The 12,357-nt window shown below is 44.4% G+C and overlaps 1 protein-coding gene across 1 annotated transcript; it reads right to left on the bottom strand.

The window, feature by feature from the left end:
• Positions 1–2,393: 2,393 nt before the first annotated feature.
• LOC126262698 (trypsin alpha-like) lies at positions 2,394–9,415 on the bottom strand. Its single transcript, XM_049959475.1, has 2 exons — positions 8,997–9,415; positions 2,394–2,958 (listed from the first exon to the last, which is right to left on the bottom strand). The coding sequence occupies exons 1-2, from the start codon at positions 9,378–9,380 to the stop codon at positions 2,563–2,565; spliced, it is 780 nt and encodes a 259-aa protein (XP_049815432.1). The 5' UTR covers positions 9,381–9,415; the 3' UTR covers positions 2,394–2,562.
• Between the last annotated feature and the right edge of the window lie 2,942 nt (positions 9,416–12,357).

Genomic DNA, 12,357 nt, shown 5'->3' with positions numbered 1-12,357 from the left:
ACCCTTTTATTTCTTTCACCATGCTGCATTAGCAAATTAAGCTTTTTGTACTTTCTTCATAAATGATAATCACTGTTAAAGCAATGGTGCAAAGCGTGAGAGTGCAACCCTTTACCAAAGACATTTTTCATTTAAAAAAAATGGTTCAAATGGCTCTGAGCACTATGGGACTCAACTGCTGAGGTCATTAGTCCCCTAGAACTTAGAACTAGTTAAACCTAACTAACCTAAGGACATCACAAACATCCATGCCCGAGGCAGGATTCGAACCTGCGACCGTAGCGGTCTGGCGGTTCCAGACTGCAGCGCCTTTAACCGCACGGCCACTTCGGCCGGCTTTCATTTAAACTGTGAGAATAATCTTCAGTGAAATCTTTCATAAATAAGTGAGAGGGTGTTTCGGAATTAGAGTGAAACTTGGCAAAAACACAGAAAAAACCCTAACTGACAGTAACTCTTACTCTTTCTTAACGATATCTTTCTGAGAACTTATGAAATTCCAGCAAGGGGAAGTAACTTAGGTCAGAAACTTCTGTTAATCAATAGAACGAAACACCGGTATTAGTTGCAAATATTTCATTTTTCATTCGATGACTAGTTTCTGGCCGGGACCCGTTTTAAAATCAACATAACGAAGTCAAAAATGGCATTTCCGAAGATGTCAACTAAATTTGTAATGTACGTTCACAGTTACCTGTATGCACTCTGAATGTACATTGCACATTTTGTTGACATCTTCGGAAATGTCATTTTCGACTTTGTTATGTTGATTTGAAAATGGTTCTCGGCCTGAAAGTAGTCATCGAATAAAAAGCAAAATATTAGCAACTTTGACTGGTTTTTCGTTCTGTTGGTTTCTCAGAACTGCCAACACCATACTAAATACTTTTAAGACACTTTATTTGAAAGCACATAAAATTTACTCTTTTACATTCTTTATGAAATATCTACAAGTTAATTCTGGTGGGGAAAGCTAATTGGGACAATGAACAAACGACTGATCATTTTCTTTGGAAACCAACACGTACAAGTACATACTGTTAAACCTAAATCTTTACACTACCCTAATTACTACGCTAGTGGTTGCTGCAAAATAAGCCCACCGCATTTACTTTTTTTTTTTTGGGGGGGGGGGGGGGAATGAGTCGTGTCTCTATAGAACGGTATCAGAACATCTTCTATCCTCTTCTTCGCGTTATGGAACATCTCAAATAAAAATCTGTGTGCGGCACATCCGTCATCCAGGCTTCTCACTCTACCTTGACACAACAGTCCCTGTCGCTCTCTGCCCGACACCTGCTTCCCACTCCCTCGCTCGCCCGAGCTCTGTTCAGTAATACTAAAACCTCTGGTAGCCGAAACATACGTATCGCGAACGTACTGGGTGTGTAAATACGCTCACAGTGGTAAACATTTCAAATAGACTGTCAAAATATTCACAGAAATTGACGTTCCCATGATATAAACATTTGGTACAAGCGTTTCCCCTTATATGTACAAACTATTAAAATGGAATCATATGTGATGGACATGCCCAGGAGTCAGTGAGTGGCACCAACAGCCAGAGTGTACACCCGGCGCCACGTGACGCAAGCGGAAAATGTGCAGGCTGTACGTCCATGGCTTGTTGATCAACCTAGAGAACGACGCTATTGCTTTTCTAACAAGTCTGGCTGGATGGTAGGTTCCCTCATGTTCTCGGCAGAGGTGACTTAGGCACAACAAAATCCGCCTGAAGATCACACTTTCAGCACTGTGGAACGTCAGGTGAAGAGCACTATCATGGAAAAATTCATACGCGAAAAAGTGGGTTATAGTGCAAAAACACCGTGCAAGCTGGCACAGCGGTTAACACATTGGACTGGCATGTGGGAGGGCGACGGTTCAAACTCGCGTCCGGCCATCCAGCTGTAGATTTTCCGTTATTCCCCTAAATCGCTCCAGCCAAATGCCGGGATGGCTCCTCTGAAAGAGCACGGCCGATTTCCTGCCCTATCCTTAACACTATACGAGCTTTTGCTCCGTCTCGAATGACCTCTTTCCTTCCTTCGTGATTATATTGCAACTGTTACGTAGTATTGCATCAACACCTATAAAAACACCTACATCCCCATGTACTAATATTGAGATGTGAATTCTGCGATGTAGTGATGGAATATTGGTGAAGGCCCTAGCCTAAACGGACAGTTGAGATTGTGGAAGCAACCCCTCAAAACGTCTGTAGTTTCTGGCTCCAAGCTCCTGAGGGTTTATGGTAACTATAGTGTACCCTGTATGTTTCATTAGGAAGAAACTTGAAACTGGACAGGGGGACGTGGGAACGTGAGAAAGGACATCTGAACTTCTCATTTTGGTAGGAGAGGTTTCAGGTTACCAACACATTTAGAAACAGCTTCACAAAGAAACAATTTATTAACTTCAATACATGGCGAAAATGCCTACTAATCGCTCAAAGCTTAGACTAATAAATTTGGTAAACATATGTTTCTCGTTGACAGTCGTTGTCTCATTTCAGTTATATGTGTAAGACTAGGGTAATTCGAAAGTATTGAGTTATGGCTGTCAAATGGTGGTGACTTCTGTAATCCAGGAGCGTAAGTTGCCCACGTTGGCGTAGACGGCGCCCCCAAGGAGGCAATAGCCACTGCTCCAAGACACGATGCCCACCTGCGTAGTGCCGCTCACTAGAGGACCGCCCGAATCTCCATGGCACACGCTCTTGCCCGTTTCTCCGGCGCATACCATACGGGGGGTCACCTCGCGCCCTGTGTTAGGGAAGTTACACTCGGATCGGTCCCTAATGGCGATGTCCACTTTCTTCAGGATGCTGGGCAGGTACTCGTCCTCCGTGTCTCCCCAGCCCGTCGCCGTGACAGCGAGGCCGGCTGGCGGGTCGTAGCCGGCCTCTGGAAGGTTCACGATTGCCACGTTGGTGCCCAGCGGGAAAGAACCGTCAATCTGCAAAATTAAACGTCAGCTAGAGCGAGGGGAATTTTTCCCATGTTTGAAGCACTTCTTGAATTAGAAATGTTCAAATGTGTGTGGAATCTTATGGGACTTAACTGCTAAGGTCATCAGTCCCTAACCTTGCACACTACTTAACCTAAATTATCCTAAGGACAAACACACATACCCATGCCCGAAGGAGGACTCAACCTCCGCCGGGACCAGCCGCACAGTCTATGACTGCAGCGCCTCAGTCCGCTCGGCTAATCCCGCGCGGCCAAAAGTTATATTTAAAACATTGTTAAATTATAGTTTAGTGTAATAATGTTCCAAATACCAAGTATTGATGTTCTAAACTTAATAGTTTACGGAAAAATGACGTTTCAAGAGAAAAATCAGAGGCACTAAAATTAATAATGACGCTAGGAAGCCAGAATTTGGCCAGAAGGTGCAGTTAGAAAAGTGATGCTGATTTTCAAAACCATAAAACAAAAATTAACGACAGAATCCACGTTTTTCGGAAAAATCAGAGGTCCTAAATAATGGAGGTATGGTTCAGAGGTAACAATCTACCGTTAATTCCACTAAATAAATTCTGTTAAGCTAAGTTTTCATTCTAGCAAGCTGAAACTTTCTACGTGCTTTCAAACTGCTTATCTGCATACCAGCAAAAATTAAGAAGTTTCTGAAGTAATTGGTAACTATATTATTAAAGATTATGTGCCCGAGATAGTGGTCGCTTGTAGACTGCCGCCGTATGCAAATAGACAGAGACAGATGTTTTCTCGGCAGTCCGCACCGGCACCTTACTGAACCTAAATTATCCTAAAGACAGACACACACACCCATGCCCGAGGGAGGACTCGAACCTCCGCTGGGACCAGCCGCACAGTCCATGACTGCAGCTCCTTAGACCGCTCGACTAAACACGCGCCGCGAATTAGAGAAGGATTTTGTAAAATAGTATAGTCCACATCGTCACAATTTTAAAGCTGTATGCATCGTATAGTAAGTACGTGAAACGTAACTACTAGATACGGTATGTGCCTCAAATAATGTTCATGCATAAGAATATGAACGAAAAAAAAAAAAAAAAAGATTTTGTTCGTGTACATGCGCTGTTTCTGAATAGTAATTGTTCCAAAACATTATAATACAGGGTGATTTAGCTGCCCTTACCAGTGGGTTTTATGCAACTTACAACGCTTCCAAAACCTCTGCACAAAATTTTCATATAATCTCGCTCGCTGCGTCCAAACTATTAATCTTAAAGAAAAAAAATGTACAGAACCTTTTTGTAGGAATATATAGTTATATGTTTACACTGAAGGTCATTGTCTCCGATTTACTCAAGAAATACGCATTTGAAAGTACCTTATGTGCACTTCTCTCGAATAAATCGAAAACTACAGCCTCTGGAGGAAACGTATCCGGGCGCAAAATTTAGTTATGCTATATCTCTTACAAAAATGTCCTGTACTTTTTTTTTTTACTATGACTAAGAGTTTTCACATAGCAAGCGAGAGAATATGAAAATAATGCACGTGAATTTTGAAGGGGTTGCAGGTTGTATAAAACCCATACGTAGAGGCAAGTAAATCACCTTGTGTATATAAATCATTTCCACTAAGCTTTATGTATTATTTTTCTGCGTAATTGCACCTTTCATGTCGGTTTATCGTGTACCAGTTTGTGTTGATAGGCGCAATATGCTTTATAATCTACAAGGAGGGATTCGTAATAACAGATTTTTTTTTTACTGTGCAGTAAGTACAATTTTGTGTTTGTAATCGTTACTGCCTTTCTATTTAATTTGTCAGTAGCAACATTTTTCTACAGAGTCCCCACCTGAATTCAGTAACCCGTTCATCAGGATGTGTGCCAATGTCATTGTAGCCAAGGTAAGCATTTGTGAGCTATGAGCTACCAAGCAAGATTACTGTAAATGTCTGAAGCTTGGATGACACGAGGGTTGCCTGAAAAGTAATGCCTCCACCTTCGTAACTCTTCAACAGTTGGCAGCATTGGTATGCGGCAGGTATTGGCTTGTTCCGTAGCCTCTTCTCTACAGCTCCAGTTGGCGGAAGCCTTAGCATTGAACTGTTTTGTTGTTACAGCGTAAAGTATGGAACCCTGCGCAGACGGTCGGTCAATGCGATTTAAGCGACATGCAGTCATTGAATTCTTGACACCAGAAGCTGTCATCCAAAAGGAGATCAGAGATTGAAAGCAGTTTATTGTGACTGTGTTGATGTGAGTACTGTATGTTGCTGGGAGAGTAGGTTTAAAGATGTTGAGGCGGGAACATCTGACGTGCGTGACAAGCAGAGAGTTGAACGTCCTGTGACAGCAACTACGGAGTTTCACAAGCAAAATGTTGACAGATTGATTCAGGACCAACGTCGCATCACTCAGAGACAAACTGCAAGTACTATCGGCATTTCACAAGAACGTGTGGGTCACATTATTGCTTTGCTTGGCTATCGGAAGATCTGTGCACGATGGGTACCTCTGATGCTGCCCCTGAAATGAAACAGCACAGTCTTGAAATTTGCCAGGAACTCCTCTCGCGTTACGAGAATGAAGGTGACGCCTTTCTCCAATCAATTGTGACAGGAGACGAAACGTGGGTACACCATTACGAGAGAACTGTGACGTAGTGGTTGCGGAAACAGAGTGTCGACTTCTTCCGTGCCAGCTTCAGAAAACTTGTTCATCGTTGGCAGAAATGTATCCAACTGGCTGGTGATTATGTGGAAAGTTAATATTGTTAATTAAAGATCACATTCTAAGGATAATATCTGCGTTTCATTTATTAAAATATTCCCTTCCAAACCCAATTAAAGAAGATGCACGCATTACTTTTCATTCAACCCTCGTACATCTGTACGGAACATACTGTTCACTGCGTGCCCATTATTCTTAATGTTGGTGGATCTCGTGCGGTAGCGTTCTCGCTTCCCACGCCCGGGTTCCCGGGTTCGATTCCCGGCGGGGTCAGGGATTTTCTCTGCCTCGTGATGGCTGGGTGTTGTGTGCTGTCCTTAGGTTAGTTAGGTTTAAGTAGTTCTAAGTTCTAGGGGACTTATGACCACAGCAGTTGAGTCCCATAGTGCTCAGAGCCATTTGAACCATTTTTTTGGTGGATCTTGCGATGTAGTTTGTGTCAATAAAAGTTTATTAACAGATGTGTAACAATAGAACAGCATGAGTACTAGACAGTGTATTATGATTATACGTACCAACGTTTCAAGAGTAAAACTTTTAATCTTATCACTAAAATCCTCTTGCTGTCAGAACAGAACAGTAAGTGATTTGTTTTAGATAGTGCATTTGAAATTCTTAAACTGCACTAGAATTATGGTGTTTGTTGAGCTATTTTTGACATAATATCGGATAAATAGCACTTTGTGCCACTGTTACTGAGGATTCAAAATGATCGGATTTAGTTACGACAACACTAGTTGTTGCAGCTCGATGCCATAATTTGAACAGTGGAATGTACCGCTGTTACTATTGATAAATGACATCCGGAAAACAGGTGGGGTTTTTTAACTGACTGAAAACACATTTTTTGGCACATTTTCCTTAATGTTTTGTTGCTGAGTATCAGAACCTCTCAGTTTAAATTATTACGTTTCTTAAAAACATGGTCACGTCATATCAACATGACCACTGTCGATGTTCCCCGTGAACTTGTAGCAAACAATCACGCACGGAACGTGGCAGCCCTAGGTTCGGGAGTGCATATAATGTGTGTTGGCGGAAGCGAAAACAGTGCCGTAGTTGACGTAACGAAAGGACGGAGCGATGTAATTGACGTCTAATAAGACATGATCATTGGCTTTTGGGCAAAGAGTGCAATCATTTTCGAAGCAGCTAAGTTTCTGTAACGTGCGACTACCGCTGTGGTAGAAGTTTACCGTGAATGGCAAAATGGCGCCATCCAAAAGCTGTGCCAAGGCAATTGTGGTGCACCACGAGTCATAGATGAAGGGTGAACGCCGGTTACGGAGGTGAGTACAAGTGAAGAGACGTTTAACTGTTGAACAACTGACCACCCACATGAACCAATAGGATACCAGAAGTGTCATCTCTACGACCGTTCGGTGAACCTTGCTACGTTTAGAACTTCACCGCAAGCTCCCGGTTCATGCAAGCATGATGACTGCTTTTCATCGGCAAGGTAGGCTGGAATATGTACACCAGTCCTACAAATGGACGTCCACCGAGGTGGCATTTTCGGATGAATTACGTTTCAAGCTCGATCGGACACATGGCGGTTGGCTGTACGGCCTGAAACGCCTGAAATACGCCTGCAAAAAATGTCGGAAGGATACAGATCGGAGGACTGAGCGTTGTGGTCTAGGATACGTTTCCGTGGGTAAACTCGTCATTCTGGAAGATAAAATGGACCTACACAAGTGTGCATCTATCCTAGGGCACCATATACTAGGCATGATGACATCTATCAAAAGAACAATGCTATGTGTCACACAGCTGGCAGTATACGTGCGGCAGTTCGAAGTGCCCCGGAATAAGTTTACCGCACTCCCTTGGCAACCGAATTACCTTTATGTAAACCCAGTCGATAATATGTGGACCACCTCAGTAGGGCTGTTTGCACCATGAATGCTCAAGCGAGAAACCTTACCAAGCTGGCAAAGGCACATCGACGTCTGTACTTTCCAGAGCCTCATCGACGCTCTTCCCCCACTTCTTGCAGCTGTCCAACCCGCCAAAAGGCGGTTTGCTCCAGCTTTTAATGGGTGGTTGCACTAATTTGACTGGACAATATAAAAGTTGGTAAATATAGGCTAGCTGCAAAAGATGGGTATTCCAACTTTTGACAGGAGGTCACATGAATTTGACTGGGCAGTGTAGTATCTGATAAATAAACAGTAAATGATGACTAACTGAATAGCGCGACTGCAGGGACTTATCCCTTGCACGCATCCCGTGAGATTCACTTTCCCAACTGTCCACAATTCTACATATGTATTGAACCTTATAGACATCTGACCACCCACTCATCTGTGTCCACGGTGGCTCAGATGGATAGAGCGTCTGGCATGTAAGCAGGAGATCCCGGGTTCGAATCCCGGTCGGGGCACACGTTTTCAGCTGTCCACATCGAGGTATATCAACAACACCTGTCGGCAGCTGAGGTTTTCAGTTAGTCATCATTTATTCCAGGGAAAAGCTGCACGGTCATCAACAGTAACTGTTCTTTCGAGAACACGTTACTGTCTTCGTATATATAGTTAAAGGCTACCCAGCCACTGACCTCCGACTGTGCGAGTGCGCACAGGTTGCCCAAACTCTTACGGGAATCGCCAAAGCGTGCGCGAGTAATGAGTAGGTGGTTCAAAATGGCTCTGAGCACTATGGGACTTAACATCTATGGTCATCAGTCCCCTAGAACTTAGAACTACTTAAACCTAACTAACCTAAAGACATCACACAACACCCAGTCATCACGAGGCAGAGAAAATCCCTGACCCCGCCGGGAATCGAACCCGGGACCCCGTGCTCGGGAAGCGAGAACGCTACCGCGAGACCACGAGCTGCGGACTAATGACTAGGTGGGCAAATGTCTATAAGGTACAATACATATGTAGAATTGTAGACAGTTGGGAACGTGAGTCTCACGGGAAGCGTGCAAGGGATAAGCCCCTGCAGTCGCGCTATTCATCTGTGTCCACGGTGGCTCAGATGGATAGAGCGTCGGCCATGTAAGCAGTAGATCCCGGGTTCGAGTCCCGGTCGGGGCACACATTTTCAGCTGTCCACATCGAGGTATATCAACAACACATGTCGGCAGCTGAGGGTTTCAGTTAGTCATCATTTATTCCAGGGAAAAGCTGCACGGTCACCAACAGTAACTGTTCTTTCGAGAACAAGTTACTGTCTTCGTATAATAATAAACAATAGACTAGCAGTATGAGTAGGAGCGTGGTGTACCCAACTGTCGGCAAAGTGGTCATACTTCCGCTATGCAGCGTTGTACGTAACTATAGTGATGTATTTTTTTGTTAGTGACTACTCACGCGAAGGACGGCGATGTCGTAGTCGCCAGAAATGCTGTCGTGCTGTTCGTGTTCGTGGACCTCGGCCACGTCCAGCACGACGCCCCCACTGCTACGGTCGGAGGATCCGGCGCGCACGCTGTACAGCGACTGGTACGGCGCTCTGTAGGAGACGACGCAATGGGCCGCCGTGAGGGCCCACTCGGTTCCGATTACGGAGGCACCGCACTGCTGGTAGCCGCCGTACTTCAGGGCCAGCTGCCACGGGTAGTCCTCAATGCTGGCTTCGGTGCCGCCGATGATGCGGCCGTGAAGCCGCGATCGCAGAAGCAGCCCCCGTGGCGTCACCAGCTGCAGCTGAGCAGCCAGCAGCAGGCACAGCACGGCGACCTGGGTTCCTGCCATCGCGGGTCTCACGCCTCAGTCAATGAGCAGTCACATTTTATACCGCCACTACCTGCTTTCTCGTCGCTGTTATCTCCGTCCTCCAAATTGCTCAGATAATATACGCTATTATGATGTCCAAGAGGGGGTTCCTTGCAGAGTTTTATCTCTCGGCGAACGATGGCGAAATGTTGCACCACAGGAAGTATGTGCTTATCCTAGATGACGGTCAATTTACGGGTCGACAGCGCTCCAGCATGACTGATATATTCTTTTTCATGTTGGAACTTATCAGTGAATCCATTGTAACAGAGTAGTGACAGAAGTGACTGATCGGAACATGCGACATCTGTAACTGAGACAACGTAATTTCCTGTATTTTAACGTCCGTTGAGACTATTCTCATATCCGTAAATATAATTCCATATTATTACGAGCGTCTGACAGCAGCTGGACAATGGAATACAGCACTACTGCGCCAAAAGCTGTTATATTGGTACTGTGTTATTATACACCCAGTTTAAAACAAAGCACCAATATTCGTGAAACTTCCTGGCAGATTAAAACTGTGTGCCCGACCGAGATTCGAACTCGGGACCTTTGCCTTTCGCGGGCAAGTGCTCTACCAACTGAGCTACCGAAGCACGACTGACGGCCGGCACTCACAGCTTTACTTCTGCCAGTACCTCGTCTCCTACCTTCCAAACTTTACAGAAGCTCTCCTGCGAACCTTGCAGAACTAGCACTCCTGAAAGAAAGGATATAGCGGAGACATGGCTTAGCCACAGCCTGGGGGATGTTTCCAGAATGAGATTTTCACTCTGCAGCGGAGTTAGCGCTGATATGAAACTTCCTGGCAGATTAAAACTGTGTGCCCGAGTTCGAATCTCGGTCGGGCACACAGTTTAATCTGCCAGGAAGTTTCATATCAGCGCACACTCCGCTGCAGAGTGAAAATCTCATTCACCAATATTCGTATCGGGTCTATATCTACATCTACAGTTATACTCCGCAAGCCACCCAACGGTGTGTGGCGGAGGGCACTTTACGTGCCACTGTCATTACCTCCCTTTTCTGTTCCAGTCGCGTATGGTTCGCGGGAAGAACGACTGTCGGAAAGCCTCCGTACGCGCTCGAATCTCTCTAATTTTACATTCGTGATCTCTTCGGGAGGTATAAGTAGGGGGAAGCCACATATTCGATACCTCATCCAGAAACGCACCCTCTCGAAACTTGGACAGCAAGCTACACCGCGATGCAGAGCGCCTCTCTTGCAGAGTCTGCCACTTGAGTTTGCTAAACATCTCCGTAACGCTATCACGGTTACCAAATAACCCTGTGACGAAACGCGCCGCTCTTCTTTGGATCTTCTCTATCTCCTCCGTCAACCCGATCTGGTACGGATCCCACACTGATGAGCAATACTCAAGTATAGGTCGAACGAGTGTTTTGTAAGCCACCTCCTTTGTTGATGGACTACATTTTATAAGGACTCTCCCAATGAATCTCAACCTGGTACCCACCTTACCAACAATTAATTTAATATGATCATTCCACTTCAAATCGTTCCGCACCCATACTCCCAGATATTTTACAGAAGTAACTGCTACCAGTGTTTGTTCCGCTATCATATAATCATACAATAAAGGGTCCTTCTTTCTATGTATTCGCAATACATTACATTTGTCTATGTTAAGGGTCAGTTGCCACTCCCTGCACCAAGTGCCTATCCACTGCAGATCTTCCTGCATTTCGCTACAATTTTCTAATGCTGCAACTTCTCTGTATACTACAGCATCATCCACGAAAAGCCGCATGGAACTTCCGACACTATCTACTAGGTCATTTATATATATTGTGAAAAGCAATGGCCCCATAACACTCCCCTGTGGCACGCCAGAGGTTGCTTTAACGTCTGTAGACGTCTCTCCATTGATAACAACATGCTGAGTTCTGTTTGTTAAAAACTCTTCATCCAAACTCTTCGGAACCAGATACAAAAATTGGTGCCTTGCTTACACATGCACGATTGGTACTTAACGTCATTCACGTGAGAGACCTAAAGATAAAGTGACTGGGACGTCGAAACTGGTTGCGTATTAGGCAACAATATAAAAATAACGACTGTTGGTACAGCATTATTATTTTTCAGTTCTAATATATTTTTGTTACTGACTGTGCGTATATGAACATTGACTATTCAAATCTGATCTCTTTGTTGTTCTATTCTACCAGTAAGACTATAATTCAGTTTCAGCAATCCTTTCTTTAATGCAGTAATACTGTTATTCTACAAATCGGTGTTATCAATCAGATCATCTTTTATAAACTAGATCATTTTTCCTTTTATTTAGGCCGGCCGGAGTGGCCGAGCGGTTAAAGGCGCTACAGTCTGGAACCGCACGACCGCTACGGTCGCAGATTCGAATCCTGCCTCGGGCATGGATGTGTGTAATGTCCTTAGGTTAGTTAGGTTTAAGTAGTTCTAAGTTCTAGGGGACTTATGACCACAGCAGTTGAGTCCCATAGTGCTCAGAGCCATTTGAATCATTTGAACCTTTCGTTTAATAGCAGCAACTAGCGTCTTCAGAGTTAAATACCTGTTCTACAACACAGTCTTTCGCCATAGTCTAATTCTTAACGTATTCTGTCTTTGTCTGCAACTGCGATTTGATTTTGAGATTGACCCGATACATGTTGTGTTCTCCTCCAGCGAGTTTACCAGTGAATGTCTTCCACTCGTTTTCTACGCTCCCTGCTTGCTTCAGCCTTGCACCTCACCAGCCATTTCATATTCATAGTCAGATTCCGTCAACTCCGGTTCAGTCTTTAGTTTCAAGTATTTCGACTCTACCACCTTAGTTATTTACCGTAACAATGCGATAATGTACTAAGGTTCTCATGTACCCTACTTATAATTTAAAGACTTTTATCCTTCGTAATTTTGTGACCCCTAATTACGCACTGCTTGCAAGTTTGTGTCTTTAGACTTTACGGG

Source organism: Schistocerca nitens, chromosome 6 (genome assembly GCF_023898315.1).
Source record: "Schistocerca nitens isolate TAMUIC-IGC-003100 chromosome 6, iqSchNite1.1, whole genome shotgun sequence".
Classification (NCBI taxonomy): domain Eukaryota; kingdom Metazoa; phylum Arthropoda; class Insecta; order Orthoptera; family Acrididae; genus Schistocerca; species Schistocerca nitens.
This window is presented reverse-complemented; position numbering and strand designations above follow the sequence as displayed.